This window comes from Mercenaria mercenaria, chromosome 12, assembly GCF_021730395.1.
Source record: "Mercenaria mercenaria strain notata chromosome 12, MADL_Memer_1, whole genome shotgun sequence".
Classification (NCBI taxonomy): domain Eukaryota; kingdom Metazoa; phylum Mollusca; class Bivalvia; order Venerida; family Veneridae; genus Mercenaria; species Mercenaria mercenaria.
Genome location: NC_069372.1, coordinates 37,090,226 through 37,117,950, shown reverse-complemented (window position 1 = coordinate 37,117,950; position 27,725 = coordinate 37,090,226). Strand labels below are relative to the sequence as shown.

The window sequence follows — 27,725 nt, the reverse complement described above, 5'->3', positions numbered from 1 at the left end:
AAATAAATTGCAAATTGTCATAAATCTTTAAACTTCATTAACTGAATATAATTCTGTTTAAGGAACTATTACAGTTATTCAGATTATTTAATCAAGGATATAAGCAATAGTATGGTTCAATAATAGTAGCAGTATTATTAGTCTACAGATACGAATCTAGTAACATATATTGGAGATTGCATGTGTCTACAGGTACGTTTATTATCTGTGATTTTTTCGGTTAATTTATATTCAAAGTTTTATTTGTTTCAGTCCACTTATTTCGTCCAAAGTTTGTACGGAACTACGTCAATATTAAAAAAGAAATGATGTGACAAAATGGGTTTATCACATAAACTTTTATGTTAGCTGAAAACGAAATAAGGGACATAAAAATAGTGAGTATATCGGACCAAATGAGTCGTGTTGTTTTCATTTACAATTAATGAAGGAGGCCGCTGTTATATCATCCTCCTAATGTGACTGGTGGATTAGATTGCAACTACTTAAAAGCGCACGAATTACAATACCCTTTGTATCTTTGGACAATTCTGCAAGAAATTCTATATGTAACTGTTAAAGAGATCAACCTATAAAAAATGCCAGTAACTGAATACCCCAATATCCCTCTCGCCTATTGATTTGATTATAACATTTCATTCAAATAACTTTACCTGTTTTCATTGAGATCAATTCCGCCTTAAACGTTTTTAACGCAAGACAAAAGAATTTCACTGATCTGTATCACATTAACGTATAACGTGTTACACATCTACAAACTATCTTCTACGGTGAAAAGAATGGTAAATTAAATCATATTTGTAGAAAAATTTCACTGCACAAAGACTTTGTTCCCACCGACTTTAGCAAAATGACGTAGAGAATTCATAAGAAGTCGTCTTATGCAATGTCCTTAACTGCATAATTGTTGATCTGACAAAACATAACCTATAAAACAAATTGTACACATATTATACTGTTTTGTATATGAATTAAAAAAGATACTCTTCCACTTGTATTTACTCAAACATAAAATATCGTTTAAAAATTAACATCGACTGATATGATATTCCTCAACTTCTATTAATACAGCTAAAAGAAACTTTAAGAAATCGAAGAAAGCCATGAGCATTCTTTTTTTAATATCTGCTAACATTTTAGACTTATCCTGTCAAATTTAATTGATATTAGGTATTAGATAGATAGTGAACATGATTTGTTTGAAATTTAATTGATGGTGGTGGTTATATAAAAATTGGTTTATAAATACCTTCTTATCGACAGTAAGATATCATACTAAATGCAACAACATGGACAAGACATAATCACCATTCTAGGCTATTTATCTATTCACTTTTTTTTTCTTTTGGTGACAGGTATTAACCGAGAGCTAACTACTGGATAGTTGAAGAATTAGGAATCACAGTCAAAATGGAGTACAATATCCCCAAAAGGCTCTACAGAGCAAACAGTTTCATTAAAATTGTTGTCATGGGACAATGCCCTTCTGGTAAAACAGACTTGTGCAAAAGATTTGTAAAAAGAGAGTCTACTAGTGCAACTATTGGTAAGTTATGTAATGATATGATTCCTATCATACAACGATTTCCAGTAATTATATTTGAAATTGGCTTATTAAGACATAATTATTATGTTGGCTGTTTGCTAGTTTTTATTCCAGTCGACAATTTTTGTTTTCAGCAAGAGACTTCAATATACTTTAAGCATTCCCGTAAAATGCAAATAATAATTAATTAGGTATACACAGGTGAAATATCTGAAAAAAATATGATAATTTACATTTTAAAAAGAAAATACTATTTATTGTATATGAGAGACATACAGGTGCATTATTTCTTAATTAACCCTTACCCTGCTGGCGGCAGATGATTCTGCCTTTGCGACCAGTGCAGACCAAGATCAGCCTGCACATCCGTGCAGTCTGATCATGGTCTGCACTGTTCGCTATTCATTCAGTAAATTTTCAGTGAAAACCCCTTTGAGTAATAAGTGGTACTGTCCAAATTGAAAGATGGACCAGTCCATTAAAGAAATATAGCAGGGTAATGGTTAAAAATACTTGTGAGCTATTTGAATAATTGTGCTATCTTGACATACACAGGTGATTTTTTATGTGTTAAGAGACACATGCGACTTTTCCAGCTTTTTTTGACATTATTTCGTCTTGGATGGTCACCTTGCTAGAACCGCCGACTATGTACAAATCAGGCTAAGATATTACTGAAAAAAAACAATCGTCGTTTCTTTAATTACGTATTTAGTGAAGCATTTGATTTCTTACAGTCATGATTTGTAACATGTTTTCGCGATATTATAGCCGCTATAGCAGGTTATGTTACTAAATTTTGTCTAATGGTGCAAAGGAAATATATATTACTTTTTCAAGTTAGATCTCCAAATAACTCTATAAGAACCACGCAATACTTAATAATGAATAAGTATGGCTGACTCTTTAGGAATATCATATATTTTTAGACATCACAAATTGGGACTAGTTTTACCGTTCAAGAAATACGACAAAGGGTTTTGTCCAGTCATTATAAACGGGTTTTCATATGCTTAAACCCCTAGACATTTGAAAATCATATATAATTACTACATAGGATTTCGTTATATAGATATTACATTGTGTTTTGTTTTCAATTAAGGTGAGAACTATTTTCTTCAGGCTGGAATTGCTATACTAGTAGATTTACACAAGGACATGAAGAATTCTTCGTGGAAATTTGGTGAGTTGGTCGGACTAAATCGAACTTAATGTTTTTGTATATGTCTGGGGTGTTTACTTACATGTTCATTGCTGTTTAACAATTGCATAAATACATGCATATTCATTTATTCAGAAGTATATAGGTACGTAAATTAAGATAAATAAAAATACTACACTATCCTGTAAAGACAAAGAACGAAAAGCCCAAATACACCTAGTAATTATACATTCTTTCCACAAGTAAAGTGATAGAAGCAATTATTTTCACGGTGGGTACGTTATGACACCTACTGATACTGAGGCCCAAATCCCATTATATCATTATTGCAATTTGCCAGTGACTTAATTAATAGAATGTATCATATGTTATGTTTATATTCAGTTTTTTATGTACCATTTCGTGTAATTCTTGAACGTGCATTTAGCTTTGTACACATCAACAGGTTGCATATATTTATCTGGTTGGATAAGACAGTTAATAGCACTAACGGGTTACTTTTTATTCATATAATGTAGCAATGTCTGTCTACTTTTTGGACAAATATTTAAGAGTTATACCTGTGTAAAATGACAATAAAAAATTACACTTTTAATGTGCACAGTAACTACCTATCATAATGAAAGAAAATTACGAAGTAAGTACCGAATACAATTTTACTTTTTCACTCACTTAAAGACAGCGTTAATTAGCTCTCCATTTTTATTATTTTCAGGGACACACCTGGCCACGAAAGCTATATGTTATTCAACAAAAAGTATATAAAGAAAGCCAAATTCAATGTAGGTATCTGTTTTGAAATAGAAACGAGTATTAAACCCAGACAAGATGGTGGTCTATCAAAAGACTCCAAACATCACATCACTGTTGAATTTGTTATTTAACCTTTAGCCTGCTGGCGGCAAAAGTTTCTGCCTTTGCGACCAGTGCAGACCAAGATCAGCCTGCACGTCATGGTCTGCACTGTTCGCTATTCAGTCAGTAAATTTTAAGTGAACACCCCTTTGAAGAATAAATGGTACTTCCCAAATTGAATGATGGCCCAGTCCATTTAAGAAATTTAGCAGGCTAAAGATTAAAGGTCCATTACTAAGGGAAAGTGAGTTGGCAATTTTTTTCATAGCCAGTGCATAGACTTCTGCAAGACACTAAATAATGAAGATTGGCAGGTCAAAATTTACAGAAGGTCTTTGGAACTCAAAGAAATGTATGTGTATTATGTTGAAATTTCAATGAATCAACAGAATGACCCCCCAGGTCTTTTTAACTTTCTTCATACTTCATAGAAAAATAATTGTACATATACTGCGATTTATTTCGAATTTCTACATACCAACTTTCATTTTCCAATAAAATGAAATAGTTTCTGTGCTTTTTAAAAGAAATTAAAATGTTCACTTTCCTTAGTATTGGACCTTTAAGCTAGCGACTAGTTTCACTGTATGGTAACTACAATAATAGCCGTTTGTTTAGATCTGTCCAATATGGCCTACCCTGTGTAAAAAGGCAAAACATCACGTAAGGTTTAGCTGATTTCTACACTTAAACACATATTTTTCTTAAGAATTAATTACGTTTTCAATTTTCATTTCAAAGTTGTCCAAATGATTTGATACAAAACAAGATTTAGCTTACCAAAAGGTTCCTTCTAGCGCATATAAAATATTCTTTTTAAGGGATATTGTTTTAGCATAATGTTGCAAATGTTTAATAATGCAATGAGAAAATTATCTTCTGTCATTTTGGTGCAGACTTAACTATTTTAGAACTAATCTAAGTATTAACAGTTTTATCATAATCCAAAGTTGTTGTTTTTTTTAATATAAGCACGTGCAGTACATATTATGCTATTTGGAAGCATTTGTCTTGCAGTCTGTATTTCAATTCCGGATGTTTTCATCACGCGACTACACATGCCAGTACCTGCACACTTAACACAAAAAATTTTCATACATGCATTTACGATTTGAAAAACAAATCAGGAAGGGTAAAAAAGTAGGCAAAAGAAAGCACCTGCAAATCTGAAACGTTAGAAACTAAAAAATCAGGTGAACAGGGACAAGCGATACCCTTGTATCCACTACATGCTCAGTCAAGTGTGACATGTTCACCATAAGTGTTCCTTCTCAACAGAAGGAACAATAATCAACTCATTCTACTTTAAATTGAATAAAATAAAAGTGATAAAATGTGCAGATTATAACAATCAAGAAACGAAAACGAAACTTTCAAATAATGGTATCAGATTTTTTTGCAATGCTATCATCAGGAAAAAAGGGAAAAGAAGAAACATTTTTGCACATATTGCCATTGATCTCTAGACTGAAAGTTTATTATGTTTGCGAATAAATACTATCTTAAGTCAACAGCACGTATCTGTGTGTGTAACGGTGTGGACACGACTAATCAAAGAACAGTTCACGGTTTGGAATTAGTGTAAGTAACAGTTTGGATAGCACCTGCACGAAAGATCGGTATCAATGTTGATAAAATCAGATACAAGCAACGTTATTTCCTTTATTATCTTCTGGGATATCAGAGGTAACCTTTTGTTAGATCATCAAATCTTGGGAAAGTATTAAACGTCAGGTAATAAAACTTAAAATCTATGCTAAAAGGAAGAACTGTGTATTAACGCTGCGGGAAATAACACTTGAAATAATTATTTTTGTTACTGATATGCAAGAACGGGTTACGTTTAATAAAGGATTTTTTCCGGGAACACTTTTAAAATGAATAATTACCTATCATGACAGATAGTTTAAAACTACTTTTAAATCGTTCGGTGTAAGTACGCTTGAGTACAAAGTTGGTATAGGTTATCCAGGTCATTCGTTTTTGTTTTGTTTTTTGTTGCTTTTTTGTGTGGGGGAGGGGGAGGGGGCGGTAGGTAGGAGGTAGAGTCGCACCGACTTAATTTAGGTCATATTGCATTTTTTCCTGCTTTTGATGGTGGAGGACGACAGAAAGCGACAATCCGAGATCTGGTTTTTTTTCGGCATTGGTGGGCACATGGATAGAATCATCGACCTCCCATTAGCCAGCTGAATGGCTTCCTTAATGAACGGTTCAACACCTCATGCGATGTTTGAAACACACATCGGTGAGGGTATTAAAGTCTTTTAATGTTCATTTTTCCATCACATTTGTCAGTTCCGTTTTTAGGAACAGCTAAATGCTTAGAAATTATACACTTAATGAAGGAACGTATTTATCTGCTGTCATCCCTACCAATTTAAAAGCACCCCACCCTGTACAAATTAGTTTTTCTTATTTTATTTGAGAATACGTTGGGCTATAGCACGAACCGCTCGCCAGCGTCCGCGTCCTGTTTTGTTATATCAGTAACCACTGGGACCACTGGGATTTTATTAAATTAAAAAACTACTGTTCACTATGATGATCTGACATCTAATACACAGGTTCCATAACTCCAGTTTGCATTTTTCACAAGGTTAGACCTTTTTCGATTTAGCAATTTTATAAAACGCATGTATCTCAATAACCAATAAATGGAAAGCGCTTGTCCACTGTGATGGTCCGCTTTGCAGTGCACATGTTCTATGATTCTCATTTACTTAAGAAATAATGTATTGAAAAACCGTGTCTTAACGTTATTAATACACGGAAAGTGGTTATACGTCCCGAGTGAATTATTCTGGCGACGTATAACCGATTTTGAGTGTATTAATTAAGGTAAAACACGATCTTGCTATACATTATTTCGATTCTTATATGCCCTTAATCTAAACAGTAGATAAAATATAGCAGCGCTCTTTCTTGGTCGCAACAAAAGCACTGACGTCATCGCACGTTAACGTGACGTCATTTTAGCGTACGTGTGTTTTAACAGAAGCAAGCATATTAGAATTACAGTAAAACAAAAAACTGCTTTTATGTCAATTTCTGTTGCCACCCCATGTGAAACCTTCATATCGAAGTCCTACAGCAGTGAATGGATGGATTTGTATATTATTTAATTACATGTATACAAAAACTTCATAGACAAACTATAGCGTAAAGGTAACCTAGAAGAATCAAACAAACATTTTTGAACTGTCATTAGCAAAATCACCACTTGTGAGTATAAACCTTTTAGCATATATGAAAAGGTGATACGACAAACAAGACGTCTGTTCCCTAAAGAGCAACCACTAGATATTCAAAATATTGCTGGCAGACAATGACCTTTACAGATATCGTACCATGAGGATATTCCTTTGGGCACTCTTTTTGTTAAAATGTTATTGATATAAGAAATGATTAAGCTTGTCACTAGAAAGTTTATAGTTTTGTGAAAATATTTGATTTCGTTCGCTAACGCAAATTTACTTGTGGGGCGTTCGTCAGTGTGTATAAAATTTAATCTGGCCATAGCAAACAAGCCAAACATGGAACTTTTCTTCAGTTTTAATAAAATTTTCAGATCATCTGAAAGGATACGTATACAATGTATACTCATTTCATAATTTTTTTGAAAATACTGGATTCCAAATTGTCAGTAGTAACATCGGTTTGATTAAATACACTAGTAAAACTAGCAATTCGTATTGATCAATATAATTTATTAGTTTTTCTTTAAAAGTATAAGTCAATCTTTTGTAAGTATATACATTTACAAGAATCTAACTCACCATGCTAAAGGAAAGGTTAAATATAAGTTTGATTCAACGTTGCGTTTTATCAGCTTTAAAGCGAACAATCTTCCATTAAGCTATTGGAGCGGTTTATGAACTGTTGAAGCTGTCTGTTGATCGAAAAATATCCTCTAAACGCTATGTTTGTTTTATGTAAACTATGACAACAAAACATACTTTGTTGTCCTACAATTAGCAGTTTAAAAGGTTAGTCCAACCCGCAAACACATAAAGAGATTAAGACATCAAAACTGGTGTTATCATAACCGTTGCATTCATTATGATCTACACTCCACATTTTGTACCTTTTTGATTCATTGGGTACTTTGAACATATCACGGTTATACATACTTTAAGAACGAAATTCGGGATCATCTGAAAAGAAATTCTGTGAGTTAAGAAGATGTATTCATGCAAGATTACATTTAGATCGCCATGCTAGTGTGGCGATTACTTCTTTGGACATTACCAGATTTGCTAAACAGAGTTTGTTAAGACGTAGGAAATATCTTCAAGAACTTACACGATGTTCCATTGTTGTTTTCTTTGTTTTGAATGATGATATTGAACAATTCTAAACTCTCGGCTACTGATGTTGTTACAATACAGTGAGTTTATTGTTACTGTTTACAACGAAAACTCGATAATTTCATTTTGTTGACAAAAAAAAACTGAATGCCATGACACTAAAAAAAGGCCAAACAAGTGAAAATGATCTTACCGTTATGTTTATATTCAGTAAATCTAAAACAAAAATGCAAAATGGTTTTATCATAAAGGCGCAACCACTGTCATTAGAATAAAACTCAAACTATAGTGTTTCATCTATAACAAAGAGAATTGTTACTTAAGCCGAGTATTATCAGGACTTGAAATCAAACACGTCGTCGGCGAGGTAGAAAAACCGATATTAGTGAATAATCATTTAATATTACTTTACACATATTGTTTGCTGATTGATGGTTACTAAATACTCTTTTACTAATATTTTTTCATAATGTAAATAAAAGTCTGAACGTACCTACAAAATGACATACTGCCCTTGACAAGACCCTTAATTTAAGCCGTTTTTAAACAGAAAGTCTCACTACTTAAAATTTGTGATTTACTACACAAATTCTTACTGGCTATAAAACCGCCGATTAGACTTTCAAAATTGTAACATACACACTTTGCTCATGCACAATAAACGATTTTAATCAGGTATAGGCCCATGCAGTACATGGTGACATATGACTGTGCTTTTTTTTGTTGTTGTTGTTTTCTGCCGCTCGCTTTCTCTCCCTCTCTCTCTCTCTCCCTCTCTCTCTCTCTCTCTCTCTTTTGTTCGCATCGTCAGTAAATAAGGAATTAAATATATGGTTAAAATTAAGTAAGAAAAACTTTAAATATGAGTATTTTGTTTAAAAGTGAAACGTGCTGCGTTGCCCAACTTGGACAGTTGGACAGTACTTAACTTATCAGAACATGAATTCCACCAAGGTAAAGTTGCAGTCTTTTATTTAATAACGTTTTTGAATACTTTACTCTAAAACAATATTTGACGACATTTTGTCTTAAATGAGAATATCAAAATGTTGAGATGTTACAGTTGGATGACGAGTATCTAACAGTTTCGATACCGCTGTCTGTTTTAGTCACGTTTCCAATATGTGTATAGCAAAAATACTTGTTAAAAGGTAAATCGCATTTTCAGTATTCAAATGGCATTCCATCAAATGAATATCTGGTAAGCAACTGATACAGTATGGCCCCAAGAGTCATATACACTAAAATTTATTGCAATGATAATGTTTTCTGCGGAAGAAATGCCAAAAAGTCATTTTGATTTTTTTATCCCTGTGAAAATGAGCCACTAGCAAAGTGAAATCAGCATTTGACAGTCCATGCTTCCAGGTCGCATTTCTTAAAAATTTTCCTTTTCGATGATTGGCTGTTTTTGAGCAAGTGGAATAAATCTTTCAGAGAAATTACTTCAAAGCCAGTTGCAAACGTTTAGCACAACAAGCGAGCAACGGTACGAAGCGTAGTTTTCTCTCTACCCGAATAAAACTCACACATTTTTCGAACAAAAGTCTTCCCCCTTAAACACATCAAGTACACCGTGCCAGTAAAAAATAACGTTACAAGCGGCCAGAACAGGCTAAATGCAAACTAACAAGACTAGAAATTAGCTTCCATCCTATTTAGTTACTGACATGTTTGTTATTTAATCTTCCTTTCGTAAATTATCCTCGCCTGCTATAGTTACTTGTTTATATTCGGGTACGATTCTGATTTTATCACGTAAATTGTCTCCGCCAATGAAAACGTTCTTTACGTCTGCCGTTTTGTCATCGAAAATCATAGCAGGCGAATATATTTTGTAAATAGTGTTCGTGTACGTAGCACACGGGCGAATACTAGGGTAGAACCACCGCACCATATATATGTTTTCGTAGTTCAAGTGTAGCCATAACATGTTTTCACTTTACATAATTTTACGTTATTTATCACTAATATACACGTATTCTTGTTTGGACCTTCTTCGTTTTATGATTTTAGTCAATTGCTGCATGATACTTATACAGTCAGTAGAAGTCTAGTCACCATAGCTTTACTCCTAAATTATTTTATGTTAGCTACTACCACAAGTCCTAGCCCTGCTGTGTAAGCCTCAAGGGCGTATTCTTTGTGGTGGTTTCTTTCTGCCCAGTTATGTAAAAACATGTTGCTTAATATTTTTCTGGTATTTTTATATTGATAAATACAAATTTACAAAGATAACTTAATTTTGTAGTTTTTTTTTACAAACAGCAGGTTGTGATCATTATTAAAAGTTTCTTATATTCAGATAAAATTAATTGAATTAATCAGTTAATTTGGCTGCTTCTGGGGTTCTTGCGTTTTAGGCGGTTTTCGTCGCGCCCAGTTTTGTAGACAACCCACTACTTAATACGCTTCTGATATTTTTTATTGATAAATACTTACGCATAAGTATCATGCAGTTTTGCAAAACAGATGTTACCATATATTTTCTAGTATTTTTTATTAGTAAATACTCATTTTTAAACAAAACAATAAGATGGTTCTTTTAAAAACAGAGCTGTGACGGCACGTTGTGATCATTTAATGTCAGTGTCCAGAAAAACCAATCAAAAGTGTCAAATCATGTCAAAGAACAAATGTGAAACATTATCGAATCCAGTTTCATACTTATGAAATACTTAAATTTCATGTCTATGGAATGCATAAATTCAATGCCTTTAATGAGCATCAAATGTTTATCGAGATCCTGAACAGTCTTAATGTTTTGTTGTTCTTTTTTGTTTGTTTGTTTTTGTTTTTTTTTTTTTTTTTTTTTTTTTTATTTTTTTTTTTTTTTTTTTTTTGGGTGGGGGTGGGGGTATCAGCGTTTTTGTTATTTCTGTTCTTGTTTCTATATTATAAGTGTATAACACTGTGTGATCTATTAAAACGCATTATTGGTTCGTTGTCTTCCGAAACGTGTAACTGTTGACCCACAACTGGGACACGAAAAACAGAATTGTCAATTCAACTGAAAAAATATGACCAAAACGTATTTCTTAATGGAAAAGGTCTTTCCATTTGTGTGTGCTGTTGTAATGATTGAGATATCTAATTTGGTCTTAAAGCCTTCGCAAATGTCTTCTCAAATTATATATAAAAAATAGAAAGTTATCACTTGAATTATTTACAAATATGTATATCTGTGAATAAACACGTTATAGTTAAATAAAATCAGGGGTTTTTTTGTTGGTTTTTTTGTTTTTTTTTTTTTTTTGTTTTTTTTTTAAGACGGCCAGAACTGATTTTGATATTAAGATTTAGTTGAGGACCGCCTGTTTGTTCCTTTTAAACAATAAGTACCAACTGCCGAACTGTTAGACTCTTCTTTAACCATCAGATACTAAAAAACCGAGACATTTATCGACATCAAACTGCTATTTTACTCGTCATCCAACCGTAATAGGCGTGAACTAAATGAACTCGTGTAATTTATCTAATCTGACTGAAGTATTTGATCTTTAGAAGATCTGAGAATGACCCATTCGCATTTGTCTTCTGTATATTTTGAATTTCCGATATTGCTATTTTTATTTTCGCAACTCTATTTTTATTTGAACCAATCAGACGACTTGTTTCAACATGCATTTAGCTGAACCATCAAAATAGCGTCGAATGTCAAAGGGTGAGAAAAATGTGCAGTCAGTCCGGGGTTCGAACCCGGGACCCCTCGCTTACAGGGCGAGTGCCCTACCGACTGAGTTAACCGGCTGTCTGACACCTATCGTGACCAAGTCCGTACCATGACATATGATTTCTTTCAAAACCGGAGATGAAAAGAAGCAAAACCCAGGCTAAATATAGATTTTTTAAAACTTCTACTTTCACATACAAAATATTGTAAGTAAGGCTCTGATTGACTAGCGGAAGGGTACAGAACGAGGCTATCAATAGCACGTCTTCAGATCCTAAACGTACCGTAATTGGAGATGTACTTTAATCAGATTGATAATTTATCAATGATGCTTTGACAGATCGTTTAATAGCTTCACTTATGAAAGAAATTATATACAGTGTATTTGTACTATTCAGTGTCTTGATTAGTGTCTAAAAGTAATGTTATTCAAAGCAAATATTTCCAGTTGATTAAGTGCCAAATAATTTTCTTTGACAAAAACATTCTCATTAATAAGGCTTATTGTGCATAAGTACGGTATTCTACCTTATGCTTTAAATTATTGATGCTAACGTTTTGTATTTGACGAGATAATAGTTTGTTTATACATTTAAATATTGAAGCTTTGCAAATTTATGCATCTCGCTGTCTACATAATAAAGGTTCTTTTTATGTTTTTGGGTGGTGTTAATTGATCTTACTGATAAAATGTCTATTCAGTTTAGTCAGCTTAGTGTTTATATATTTTAAATATCATTTTAAAACGGCTAACTAAGGAATAAAGACACACACTCAACAGTTTTATGAATATGATTAGAATAGTGTACATTAGAAGAGAGGTTACTAAAATATATATTTAAAGTAATAATAGAAAATATCGTGACGTAATAACTCAGTTATAAATATACAAATCGAATCCTCTAACTTCCTTTTACTGCCACTATCTATTTTTAAAAAGTCACAAAACTTATACCTAATTGTTTTGCATTTAATAAACATCCAAATATCATTTATAGAGGATATTACATGAGTGTCTTTTCATATAGAATTTATTAAACGAGTTGAATAAAATAATACAATGCGAGACTCTGCTGAGCGTTTTATCAATTTTATTCAACGAGTTTAATTAATTCAATATGGAAAATCACAAAATGTAATATTATTTTCATCATATGTTAGCTTTTCCTGTCGAAACAAGTCAATTTGACCTACGTCTCCTATTTTGTAAACGACGTCGACGTCAAAGCTTTATTACACTAGTGTATTATCATTTTATGTCATGGCTTTTTTACACTCCCGCGACGACAAACATGTGATAAATAAAGTTATTGAGTGGCAGAATCTGATATTGAATTATTTCTGATATATGATCCGTCCAATGCCAGTACTTTTTGTAGAGATATGACAGAAGTACGTAATATTTCTTTTGTCTTGATTTAACGAAATTCATTCGTTTGTTAATTCACTGTTGCAACGTCATCAGAAACTAACGCAAATGATTTGTCTACATTAAAATTAATGCTGCTTAAGGCAAGAAAGGTCATGTGACATTTCTATTACTGCAGCTTGCGACTCTTGATAAAGAGCAATGTACGTATAGCTTGTTTTTCTAGACATATGGACAACTGAGTAAAAGTTTGTAGATGTTGTAGAAACTATGCAAACAATGTCCTAACACGGGCATATTGACACCGAATGTAGCAATAACTGATTCCTTTTTTACTGTATTGACCAGATTTTAAAACACTTATTTTCTTGGCTTAAAAAGAGCATGCTAATTTAGAGTGTGGATGTTCTCCATCAAGATCGTAAGTGTTGATATTCTCATTTTAATAATGTTTTCTGTTTTGAATGAAGTACATTGGACATCCTAATAAACACCAAAATAGAACAGTGGTTGAGTATTATGCTAGTCACTGATCTTAATTAAGCGTCAAATTTGTCTTCATTTCACGAATTTACAACCAAAATTCACTGTCTTAGACAAAAGTGTGATACTGTTCATGCCATTTTTGCCAACTGTTCGCGTTCGTTGAATGGGAAAAACCAAGCTCTACGTACAACATGAAACACTAGTATACTCCCAGGGCGCGTACGGTGCTCTTTATCTCGAATTGAAAGCTGCAGTAATAAAAAAAGTAACAAGACCTAAATACCTGAAGCGGGGTTAATCTTTCTTTGGACAACTTAATATTTGCTTTGGTTTTTTTATGACATTGCAATCTGCGATTTCCAGCAGTGTAAATATAGACATTTATCTTTATTATTGTCAAGTTCTAAACATACCAACAGTTTCACATGAAATATAATGAATGAATATTGTATCTACTTCCCTATGGAAGATGTTTGAATGAATATAATGAAAGATATTGCAAACATATCATTTGACCGTTTGAACGTTCGTTAGGTGTAGTATGTAGAAGTAAAGAAAACATTTATGTTTTAGGGTATTGTGTTTGTGTATGACATAACACAAGAACGTTCCTTTAGTCAAACACAGAAGTTGATAGAATGTATTAAACCGGTATGTATATTTTTACTATACGTTTTATTTTGCTAAACATTGAATGTCGCTGAAGATTTGAATGAAAAGTGTAAATTTAATGTCAATATCAATTACATTGAAGACGCTGATTTTCAATAAATTAGTTTTTTCCAGCTCTGCCTTAATAGAAATATCTTAAATGTAAGTTTCAAGTTTGAAAAGACGGGCTTCGTATGATTTGTGTAAAGGATGTGGCTCGTATGTTTTAACAAACACACAAAATCCGTTCAGGATGAGCTATTGTAAAGGTACAGTAGATGGTTTGGCGTTCGTCCTTCTGCGTCATTTTTTACTTCAACATATTTCCGCTGAAACTTCCGGTCGTAATTAAATAAAAGTGGCTTTGTAGCTTCAAGGCATGAACCACTCTCAAGTCTGTTCAGATTGCGCCGTTTGATCCCTTTAGGGCAGGCATACCTAAAAATAGAAATCAATATTAATCACAAATGAAATTATTAATTTTTTCTTGTCATGACCGACTTGATGAAATTTCACTTGGTCTTTAACATCATTGTATGGCCTTCTTTCAGATTTACTCAAGGGGTCTTATTTGAACTCGTGTTTGGGCTGATAGAGAAATTTTAGATACTTCATCTTTTCAGTCATTTGGTGGATCTTCACCAAAGCTTTATCTGTAGCGTCCTAATATGGACCTCTCTCAAGTTTGTTCGTTGAGTCTTTTTCACCCCTTTTAGAGGCCTCCAGAGCAAAAATATATTTATATTTCTTTACACAACTTCTTCAAAACCTCCACTGATTCCACCAAAATTCATCTGTAGCATCTTTGCACGGACCTCTCTCTCTTATTTGTTCAAATGGTTTTGCTTTGCCTCTTTTAGGGGACACCAGAGCTAAAAATAGACGAAAAACATTGAACGACTTTTTCATGTAAACAAACTGATGGATTTTCGACAAACGTGATCTGTATTTTCCTTGTACTAGTATGTACCTTATGGTCCCGCTTGAAATGTCACCAAAGAGCTAAATTGCCGATATCAAATTGTAGACATTTTTACATAATTTGCATTCTTTCGCATTTATACAAATGTAACTTTCGTCTCATTATCTTATTTCTAAGTCAATGCAACATGGTTGTAACCCAACTTACAGATATGTTTCTCAGAGTTAGTGTGTGATTTCACTTTGAAACTTCTTTACAACGTGGTCGTTACTCCTAGTACTGTACAATTGCGAATAACTTGTTTGTTTTTATTAGATAAAAAAATGTATTGGCATTTTATCATATTTATCAATTCAGAAGGAGGCAGGGGGTGGGGGTAAATTTAATTTAGACTGTTCCATATGAAGTTTATATTTGATTTTTTTCCAAAACACTATATTACATATGTCTTAGAATTAAATAAGTCAGGTTACGTAAGTATCTCTTGACTTGTATTTTACAGAATTGATGAACTTGTGTTCTTTTAGAGTACTTTTGGCATGTTAACTGTTTTCTCAGCAAGGTTTCATAAAGCCGAATTAAATTTGTTAAAAATGTCTCTTTATATTTACAAATTAAGGTAAACATTCCATGTAAGCTTCTTTCCTCCTGTAGGAATCACTGGACCCAATTCTTTTAATGTGTAGTCTTTAGCCTTGACAAACTTTTAAAAATACTGTTTAGTGCCCTCTGCATTTAGCCTGAGAAAAACACATGTTTAGGCTAAGAGAAAATATACCTGATACAATAAAATATCTAGTGTTACAAAATTGTTAAGGATAACAGCTATTATAATGGGACAGATATCATTTGTGAACCGAAAGCACAGACAGAGGTGACATAAGGCATTTATTACATAATAGATTTCAAAGAAATTCAAAATGGTCAGAAGGCATCTACAAGTTTCAAAAATGACTAATACTTAATATGGACTTATACATGAAACTGATGATAAATAGGAAATATGATAATGAGACTAGGTGACTATAAAGTCATTTAAATTCAATAACATTCAGCGTAAATGTAGTGTCTCGTATGCTCTTTTTAATTTTGTTTAGTCTTAAAATGACATTTGTCGTAAGTTTTTCGTTTTGCGTTTTAGTCTACAATTAAGCGTTTCGTATAGGTTTACGTTTTATTTGACGAACATTCCTCAAATGACCTGCCTGATGTTTTCCTGTACAATTATGTGCCTCGTAAGTTTTCGTTTGGCGTACAATGAATTTGTCTTTTCGGACTGGACGGATAAGATACCAACCTAGAACGGACTTTATATATTGCTGTTATGCAATTTTAAGCCTTTTCTCAGAGAATTCATGGTGAATTGTCCTACCGCAAACCATTTTCCAGGTCTAAGAAATGAAACTATATTTTGGAACTTTTTCATTTGCATGGTAATTATTTCCAAGAAAAAGATTTAAATATTAAGGCAGTGGATTGAGCTATTTTGTACTTCTATTCTAATTGAAGTCAGACACCAAACACTATTGTTTCATTTAAATTAGTCATGCAGAGTTTGATTATAGGAGTTACATGACTGTGAGATAATAATCGTCGGGAATAAGTGCGACTTGGAACACAGAAGAGAGGTGAGCATACGCAGGGGCGCTAATGTAAGTATACACATATTTTATTTCTTTTCTCAATTATTTGCATCCTTACTACATTCATCATGCCAACAAATCAGAATAGGGAGTACTGGTTATGGATCGTTGGGTCGTAATTTTGATCCCCGGGCGAGGTGTATGTTCTTTGTGATAGAAGGCAATGTGTCAGAAATTGATCATTCCCCACCTCTGAATCATGTGGAGTAATCGGCGGTTACTTTCGGAGAAGTAGTCGGTACTAGTTCAGATTCCAGGTACAATCGTTAGATTCAATGCCAGCCGTTAAATAATTGAAGCACTGTAGATTAACGGCGCTTAACCCAACAAACAAATCAAAACCAAAATTACGTTCGGGTTAATAATGTCTTCTAGTTAACATCAGACACTTATATTCAATGACATATAACAAAGGAGCATATTAAAAGCAAAGAAATAATATAAAGTATAGGTTTTATTTGTGTAGTTTATGGGACTGACGTCAAGATCTATTAAGTGCTTGTTTATATGGTCAGATAAAAAAACAAATCCGTCAGAAAAGACGAAACGAGAGTTCTTTGAGTGGAATAAATGCAATCATTTTATTAATCAGAACTAACTTCTTCCACATTTGTTCATCGGGAAAATATATTTTCCAAGATGTAAGATTCTCATGATATATCCTCTCTGAAATATGGCTCTATCGTAATGCAACCATATTCTATTTTCACAGATTCACTCAACAACGACTAATCAGATGCTAGATTTGAAATATACAAAATAATTACAAGGAAGGTAATGTATTTGTAAGACATCAATGTTTCAGTTTTTCTTTGTATTCTTTTACATTTTCAGCTTGCTTGGGAACTTGATGCTAAATTCTTTGAAGTAAGCGCTAAAACCAGAATTAACGTCCATGAGGCATTTAACTCATTACTAAGAGATGTAATAGCAAGGATGGACGGAAAGAAGGTATTGAGTTTTATCATTTTAAAATGAAATATATAAATGAGTTACACTGTGCTGTTTATTTCAAACATCAGCCGTCGCAGAGAGGCGGATTTCCTGACAAAAAGAGATGGACTGCCTTTAGATTTTATGAACAAAACAACCATTTCGCATTAGGAAAATCCCTTAGCAAGTTCAATTAGTGATAAGGTTAGTTAAGATGCATTCATAGTTTTACAGTTATGGCAAGGCGCCTAGCAGTACAACGAAGCGTGCACATTACACAACAAGTCCACTAACCCAATAAGTATTATTTCGATGCTTCTGTTAATTATATACACACCCGAGTTGTACTACACATTCGTACTACTTCAACTATTGCATATGTACTCAAATCTCTGTTATCCTGTCTTACAAATTAGCAACTTTGTATTCTTATTAACTGATTAGGACCAGAGAAGCTATATTTTCTCTCTCTCTGAAAGTTAACTTGATCTCAAAGGATACACTTATATATACATGTGTGTAATGAATGTGAACATACATTTTTGTTTTACTGCCTTGCCCGTAAGTCTTTGTATACTAATCGTTCTGCTCTTTATTTAGGAGACAATTCCCGAACAAATAGCGCAAGATCCTTATGCATCATTTCTCTTTGAGAAAGCTTTGCAAGATGGCAAAGAAAAGGATAGGTCCATTCGAGTAAACATAGTCGGTAATTTCAGACAAGGTAAAACAACATTAACGAGAAGGTTGCTGGGACAAGAAGTCAAAGGAATTAAAAGTACAGATGGAATAGCTGTGGAACATTACAAATGCGAAAGAGGAAAGAATGGGAAATTACGTTATACCAAAGCTGACGACGTCCATAAGTCAGAATTTGTCAAACGCTTGGTCTCTGGTGCTGTAAGTGAAAAGAATAAAACTATTGAGCAACCAACACAGTCATTGACAGAATCAAACGTTTTACGACAGGAAAACAAACCAACGGTTCAAGAACATTCAGCGAATTATGACGATACCGGAAATTTCCAAGACAATTTAATTACAGAACAAACTCAGTCATTGACAGAATCAAACGTTTTGCGGCAGGAAAACAGACCAACGGTTCAAGAACATTCAGCGAATTATGATGATGCCGGAGATTTCCAAGACAACTTAATCACAAAACAAACTCAGTCATTGACAGAATCAAACGTTTTGCGGCCGGAAAACAAACCAATGGTTCAGGAACATTCAGCGAATTATGATGATGCCGGAGATTTCCAAGACAACTTAATTACAGAAGTTAAAACAACAAGTATGAATATTCAACAGGGAAAGCCACGTTCCATTAACGCAGCCTCCCAGTACTGCAACTCACAGCAGTTCAGGCATAGACGTGCAAAGGACGAACGAACGCAAACTTTTCCACCAAAAGGAAAAAAAACAGCAAATGAAGCTTTCAATAAAATTTCGATATTGTCTACCGAGGAAAAAGAGGCATTTGTAAAAAGTTTGAAGACAAATCAGGCATCTTTACAATCAGAAGGACACAACGTATTTGATATCTGGGATTTTGGTGGGCAGCACATTTTCTACGCAACTCATGCAATATTTCATAGCAAAAGAGCAATATATCTGTTAGTATTTGACTTGACTTTAGATCTGAACCAATGTATTTCTGACGAACAATATCAAACTGAGTCAGAAAATAGAAACATGAAATATTTCATGCAGTTCTGGTTGAGTTCTATCCACTCGTTTGTTGGGTCCGCAGATGGGACTTTGCCAAAAGTTATCCTCGTTGGAACACACAAAGACAAACTGAAGGTAAAGAAACACGAGAAAGAAAGATACATCAAGGCGTATTTTGAAAACATAAGACAGATGTTCGATGGAACAAATTTATCTCACCATATTCATTCTGACGACTTTGCGGTTGACAATACTGATGCTAAAGATCCTTCACTGAATTCATTGAGGGAAGCCATCATAAGACTCGGTAATGAACAATCAGAAACAAATGAAATACCACTGAAGTGGATTCAGCTGGAAAAGTCACTACTGGAAAGAAAACACCTTAAACTAATTTCAATAAAATTTGTTTTGGCAATCGACTCAGGGAATGAATTTCCTTTGGGTGATATAGAACAAGTAAAACTATTCCTACGTTACCATCATGAAAAGGGCACTTTTGTTTATTTTGATGAGGAACCAATATCACAATATGTTGTACTTGATCCCCAGTATCTTATCGATGCTTTCAAGTGTATAATCACAAGCGAACGATTCTGCACAAATGACCCCGAAATCCGCCCACTTTGGAAGATGTTACTATCAGAGGGAAGGCTTGAGAAACAGCTCATTGACCTACAGTGGGGGAAACCGAAATCTGTGATCGAAATGTTTATGGAAAATAAAGAAATTCTGCTTTCATTTCTTGTGAAACATCATATCATATCAGAAGCTGCAACTTACGATGAAAACACAAAACAGTCGACAGGATTAGGATGGTTTGTGGTCCCAAGTTTGTTGAGAGACAACTCATCAAGAACAGAAATTAGGGAATTTCTTAATGGGAAAAACTCCACAACACTGCGCTATGTCTTATTTTTCGATAACTCGACGATAGTGTCCACAATATACCATCGCCTAGTATCAGCCACACTAGGAAAATGGCCAATAGCGAAGGCTGGCAAGAAAACATTGATTTTCAAAGACATGTGTATTGTTCGATTGAACTTTGACCACGCTGGAATAGCAGAAATGAAATATAACAGCATCGAGATGACGGTTTGTAGACTTTGTCCTACGTTAGATGTTAACGATGAACAAGCTGACAGTTTTCGACGATTTTTAGAATCTGTTATAGTACACGAATTTCAGAAATTGCTTAGTACTGAGGCCACCAAAAACTATCCATACACCATTATGTTCCGATGCAATCATGACAGTCACGGTGCAAATGGAAGTGAACACCTAATTTCCATGGATGATATGAGGAGTGGAAAAGTAGTTCCATGTCCAGACTTGATGACGCATGAAATCAACGTAGAAATGGCAAACAAAGAGTGGTTTCAAGACAACAAAAAGATAGCAGCCATTCCAGACAATCAGCTGACAGACAAATTACTAAGCAGCATTTCGCAGTGCTTTGGGGAACACTGGCAATTGCTTGGTCTCGAACTTGGGTTGACGCAAGTTCAGATAGATCATATTATCGAAGACCATCCACGTAGTGCAGTCATGAGAATATATACTATGCTTCAGAAGTGGTGTAGTAAAAATGCAAGTAAAGCGTCGCTGAAGTGCCTGATCGAGACAGTGTACCTATGTCCGCACGTACATGTTGATTGGGACAAACTGAGAAAAGTCATAGATAAACTGAATTCAGATGTTTAGAGTGTTGATTGGAACATCATGGATATTTGTAGTCGATTGGTAAATTACAAAGACATAGAGAAACTGTTCTATCATAAATAAACTTATTTTCAGGCTGTGGAATATTTTTGTACTATAAAGACATGTTTCTCTTTCAATATAATAAAGTAATTCCTTTAAGAGCTGTTGTTCTGCACCTACGCTTGCAAGGAGTAAAGACTGCATATTTTCCTACTGAATTCTGGAAAAGTATAATACAGTTACTGCATGCATAATCATTGACAAATAAACAAACATAGAACATTGTCTTACACGTGAATGATACATTGACGGCAGGAAACAGGAAGTACATAAATCTTAACCATGGCTTTGTGTTCTCAGCAGTAAAGTGTTGACAAGAACATGTACGTAGGTAAATCTGATTTGAATCAATGATAGTCAATGGGTTTTTAATGCTTTTCTGTCAAATTTAAACATAGCATATAAGGATAGAGTTGCTGTTGATCACCTTGATAAAGATATAAACTCTTCAGTCAATCATTTTGTCGGGAAAGGCAATTGCACAAGTTTTTTTTTTCGTTATCAAGGACATTGTATCAATTGCATAGAAGCAACCATTGTGTATTATAACAATTTATGATACGTCTTTGCAGTCAAGCAATACGGTCAAGGACGTTAACAATTCCGCACTCATGTATAAATGGTATTTCATTCTTGCAACTTCTATTCAATACGATAACGTGAAGCGTGGCCATTGTTACCTTCGCGCGTGTAGCCTTTGCTATAACTCACGTCATACAAAATGCATAGCGCGCATTTACAACCATTTAATGTTATTACATGTTGAAGTCGATTACAAACTCAGTAACATTTTATCAAAATATCCCGACTTTTATTGAATCAAAGGTCTATTTATCAAAATTGATATTGACTTTTATTCCTCTCAAAATAAGGCGCTTCTCAAAAGCTTTAATTGAAACTTAGATAAAATAAATGAACGTGTACAGGACAGATTGCGGCTCAAGGGTTCCACGTTTGATACCACCACGTAAACGTTTTAAATCGCGCCAACGTCACTTGCGTTTGGGTTGTGCAACGTAAGAATCAATTTAACCTGTTTATCTTTAACGGTCTAACGACTTAAACGGATATTCGATATTCTTTTCTGACGACTACAATTAGTACATGTATTAAAAAATATTCTTTGATCAAATTTTCCAAATGCATAGATGAAGAGTTTTAAAGTCCTTGATTGTAAGTAAGACTATTGAATATAGAAAATATAAAAATGTTTTCAATATTGTTATTGGATGTAAACATTAATTTGAAGTATACGTGTTACTACACTCTATTAATACAATTAAAACTATCGAATATATAAAATATAAAATGAATACTCAGTATAAGAAATGCCCATGTTTGAAATTACCTGCGAAAATTAAGACGATAGTTATCGACTCAAAAACCTCGCGAGGATTGTTAAATCTCGCGTGTATGTATGTTTTTGGACAAGGCGACAATGCGTTAATAATTATAGCATTGTCGCGTGTTGGTGAGGCGAGAATTAAAGAGGCACGAACAGGATTCCGTACATGTAGCAGCAGTAATTTGTTTTTAAAAACGGTGCAATTTTAGTGAAAGTACACATTTACTCCTTGTTAAGCTATACATATACTGGTGGTGTATTATCTTAAACATAACACATGGTGCTGTTTATGTATACAAACAAACTAACTTTATGTTTACATAGATACTTTCAAATATGAACTTTTTGGCGCAGTATATCTTTAGATTTCCATATGTTTTAAGTGCCGTATACCTTCCCTTTTTAATAACTATTTACTTTATCACTGTGTTAGATATTTTCAAATATGTGACCCTTGATAATATTTCAGTTTTTGCATTCCGCTATCATAAGTTCAAAATGATCCCCTATAGCTATCTTTGGTGTAACACTTTATTTTTTCAAAAATTGAAAATAAATAAAATTTGTATTTTAATGAGACAGAAAACAAAGAACATATTAACAGGTTTTATTGCATATATGTAGAAATCATAACCAGATTGGATTGCGACCAGCATGGATCCTGCCCAGACTGCGTGAATAAGGATGCGCAGGCTGGTCTGGATCCATGCTGTTCAAAGCCTATTGCAGTTAGAGAAACCATTAGCGAACAGCATGGATCCTGGTCAGACTGCACGGATGCGCAGGCTGGTCTGGATCCATGCTGGTCGCAAAACCACTATGTTGGTTTTCTCATGGCGCGGCTCATTTCAAGAACAATTTTTTAGTATATACAGACTAAGAAAATCATAGCAAAAATCTGAAATCATTTCATTGTAAGGCAGCGGTGTTCAAATGTTTTGAAAATATTACTCAAAAGCTATAGCTATGCAACAACCATCCGAGCAAGGAAAGTGTTCAAGTTTCATAAAAAAATCGTATGATACAAAACGATAAAACTTGTCACAGTAACAGTTTCCGTTTTCACCGACTGGGCATACTTCTAGATGTACACGAAAGTATCATTCTAAAGACAACTATTTGTGTATAATATCAAAATCATAAATTGATATACTTCAAGTTGTTTGTACGGGTATAATATAAAATAAAACTAAATACAGTCCATTTAACATATTTTTACCGCATTACTAGCATAGTTGAAGGAAGCTTTTCTAAGGTTGTAAGGAAATAGTACTGTTATTGATTTCTTACTTCTTTTGTTAGAAAATCACGATCATTCAATATTAATACAAAAGACTGCAATTGTTTATTACGCAAATAGTCGAATTATCAGAAAGTAGTCCGAAGGAAATGTTTGGAAACGTTTTATTTTGTATAAATTGAAAGGGATATAACTCTATCTGAATTGACAACGAAATTCGGTTGCTGATGAGCTCAGTGGATTTTACAGGCATTTTCATAGACACACAGAGACAGATAGACAGACATTGAAATGATATTTTCTCTGTTTAAAATCTCGCAACATCTGTAAACATTTATTGCAGTTTAGGAAATACTTATAGCAAAGAGTAATAACTGTTTGGACTAAATCGTTTAAACAACAGTACTGAAGGCGTATTTATTATAAAACATATTGTTTTACCTCCTGTAAGTATTTTTGTTGGTTAAAAGGTGGTCAATGATGACAACCCCCCCCCCCCCCCCCCCCCTCACCCCTCCTTCATTTTTGTGAAGGGTCAGTAGATTTTCGTGTCATTCTAGGCTATAGAAAATTTGTGGATAAATAAGGTCAGTATGATAACAACTGTGACTCGGCTAACCCCTTCCCCTCCATTTGTCATACTGATCCTAATGTTTCCGTAGAGGATCACTAACGAACACAATAATCAGTATTATTAAACAGCATATTACTTATTGTAAAATTAAAAATTGATGTTATTAATATCAATATTTATATATATATATGTCTTTGGTATTATACTACGTGCTTCGTGTAATGATATGTAAAATGTCAGTAAATGTAACCATAAATGTCAGTAATTGTAATGATATGTAAAATGTCAGTAACTGTAATGATATGTAAACTATCAGTAATAGTATAGAGTATATATAATAGATGTAAAACGTCAAGTTCTACAATTATAGACTTTTCCAACTAGACTCTCTTGTATTTTGAATATCTTGTAAGTAAATTATCGAATCATTGTTGCAACAAAACATCTGCTTAGTACAAATACGTTATACACAGGGTTTTTTTCTTTTTCTTTTATTTTTTCAGAAAGATGTATAACTGTTCTTAGTTGCATTTGATTTTATCATCGTTTGTTAGAATTTTAATTTCACCACGAGTATTTTACAAACGTGAATTACTACTTTAACTACTTTCAAATCAATTTTCAAGAATATCTGTTCAGCAGAATTCATTTTGGTTTAATTCTAAAAATATTAGGGTTCTAGTTGGAAAAGTCCACCACAATGCCCATGAAAATTACCATGACTTTTTAACAAAATAGGAGAATTTAATAATTTTCTGTAATTATACATTGTGTGTTAAAATAATATTCTAACACGACCAGCAAATAACTTACATACACATAGAAGAAAAAAATCCACGGTTATTTAAGAAATGATAAGTTCCAAAACGTGGTTTATCGTAGAATAGCCCGAGTTTTGAGTAAGAATATATCAGGAAGACCGTAGGCCTTCGTGATATATTGTTTCGCATAAGAACGAAAAACTCGGGCTATTCTACGATAAGTCACACTTGGGAGCTTATATTTTTCGATTCTAACACGACATACTAGTATCAACAGTGTTAGAAACAATGGTTACTACTTTTTACGACCGTGCTACGCCTCTGGATCGGATAACGTCATTGCTCGCTAGTGGTTTATTGCAGAATAACCTGAGATGGATTTTGCACTACATGTATGTAGGTTATTTGCTGGTCGTGTTAGAATTTGCGATAACCCATGCGCGTGCAAAGGATTGTTTTGGCTGTTCCGTACACCTCCGAACTCCCGCGTGCAAATATTTCATGAATGAAAGTCACGTGACGTTTGTAATTAATAGCGTAAAAATCGTGGTAACACCAACAACAATGTTCGGCTGCAAAATGTCACAAACAACTAATCTGTTACGTACGGGGACAATCTGCGAGATTCGCCGTGGTTTTGAGGACTTGAGAGTTATTGATGAAAGGTTTGGTGGCCATGTTACAAAATATTTGCTGAAATCCTTAAGCAATGGGGAGAATACATGGAGGAAATTTCAATAGCCAAATTCATGTGCATATCACGAAATGTCGTTCATGTTGTAAAAAGTAGTTACCATTTTGTCTAACACTGTTGTTTCAATTATGTCGTGTTAGAATCGAATTAACAAGTTCCCAAGTGTTTTTCGTTCTTATGCGAAACAATATATCACTCAGCCCTACGGCCTTCGTGATATATTCTTACGGATAAGAACTCAAAACACGGATTATTCTGCGATAAACCACACTTGGGAACTTATTATGTCTTAAATAAATATATGCATTCAATGACTTTTATTCCTGACATTCATGTATTTAGCATTATGATTCCATTGTTGGTTTGCGTTTTCCTTATTTTCTCTTTAAATATAATAGGGTTATTATAAAAGTAGCTTGATTTGGGATGCTGTATTCGGCTCATTGACAAGTGAATTTTGCCAGATCGTTAACACGAGGCGCACAAAAGCCGAGTGTGATCCGACCAGGCAAAGTCCACGATAGCTGAATACAAAATCCCAGATCTATATAGTACTGTTATATAATAACCCTTTTATACCTCCGCTTTTTGTTTGTCGTTTATTATCGGATTTTTAACAGCTTATCGATGTTAAAATAGAACTGAGTGTAGCTTTTGTGTGCGCTATTTATAGAACTGTGACAGATCGAGAATTTTAAATGAAAGTAGTTCGGTAACATGCAAATACAGAGGGTACAATACAGAGATTTCTGCCTGTTTATATTTACTTGTAAAAACAAGCTGTAGTTTTGACAAAATGTATATAGATATAATTATAATAAAAGACAATACCAGTCATGTTATATCCCATTTTAAAGAATTCCGATGTAGGGAAAAGGAAACCTTTTAAATGTTCAAAATATATTAGTCAGTTTACGGGGACCGGTATCAAAGGGATTACATTCTAATATGAAAACATCGTGCCCATTTTCAATAAAACAAGGCAACATTGACACCATATCGACATGTTACTTATAGTTATACAGTCACAGGCGCCGAGAAGAAATGATATAATACAGGTGCCGAGGAAGAGTGTTATTTTACAGTCGCCGAAAAGAAGTGCTGTCATACAGGTGCCGAGAAAGAGTGTTATTATACAGGCGCCCAGAAGAAGTGTTATTATACAGGCGCCGAGAAAGAGTGCTTTAATGCAGGCGCTGAGAAAGAGTGTTATTATACAGGGGTCTAGAAGAAGTGCTATTATACAGGTGCCGAGAAAGTGTTATTATACAGGCGCCGAGAAAGAGGGCTGTAATACAGATGCATCCACGCAGTCTGGTTAGGATCCATGCTGTTCGCTTTTAAAGCCTATTGTAATTAGAGAAACCGTTAGCGAACAGCATGGATCCTGACCAGACTGCGCGGATGCGTAGGCTGGTCTGGAGCCATGCTGGTCGCAAATGCACTATGTTGGTTTTCTCGTGGTGCGGCTCAAATAGTTTTTACCTCGTACAGAAATCATAGCCCGTGTTATTTGTCTTAGTAAATATCCACATGTTACAGACATAGCTTTGGACAACTTGCATAAAATTAATACTGTCAGAATGAGGAACCTTTGACAGCAAGATAAAAGGAAACTATAATTGTTGGGTGGTTTGGAAGGATCAACCTTTGATGTGAGAGATCAAAGGAAATATTCAAGTAGATATAATACTTTTTCTGTGATTTTACTTCCTCCACGTCAGTATATAAAATAAATTAATTTCTATTTCAAATATTCTTTTCTTTTTTTTTTTTTGTAAGATACATTCTATTCTGAATTCTGAGATCTACTGATTTTTCATGGGAAAAAAAAGAGATTCCTTGTAATTTTATACTTGGAAAGCGAGCCAGTGACAACTGGAGATCTGACAGCAACTGAAAAAGTCATGAACGTTTATTAGCAATCATAGTTTGTGTAAAGCATGGCAAAATACAAAATAGTTATTGGCCCCGTTTCTGCTTTAATTTGCCAACAGATCTCAAATATTCTTAATTGTAATAACGTCATATAACATCATAGCCACAATTTTACCAAAAGGAGGTGCCTGGTTTTAATATGTAAAAATGGCAAAAAAGGCACCAAAGTAACCAGATTAATATGA

General features: G+C 33.9%; 1 protein-coding gene and 1 long non-coding RNA gene across 2 annotated transcripts; one reads left to right on the top strand and one right to left on the bottom strand.

The window, feature by feature from the left end:
• LOC123535269 (uncharacterized) lies at nt 1-27,056 on the top strand. Its single transcript, XM_045317860.2, has 8 exons — nt 1-192; nt 1,356-1,546; nt 2,669-2,729; nt 3,424-3,490; nt 13,975-14,052; nt 16,540-16,626; nt 17,452-17,568; nt 18,151-27,056. Exons 2-8 carry the CDS (start codon nt 1,411-1,413, stop codon nt 20,926-20,928), a joined length of 3,324 nt encoding a protein of 1,107 aa, XP_045173795.2. The 5' UTR covers nt 1-192; nt 1,356-1,410; the 3' UTR covers nt 20,929-27,056.
• On the bottom strand, nt 14,115-14,926 carry LOC128547334 (uncharacterized). Its single transcript, XR_008366458.1, has 2 exons — nt 14,806-14,926; nt 14,115-14,490 (listed from the first exon to the last, which is right to left on the bottom strand). It is a non-coding gene; the product is annotated as an uncharacterized LOC128547334 (long non-coding RNA).
• Nucleotides 27,057-27,725: the final 669 nt, after the last annotated feature.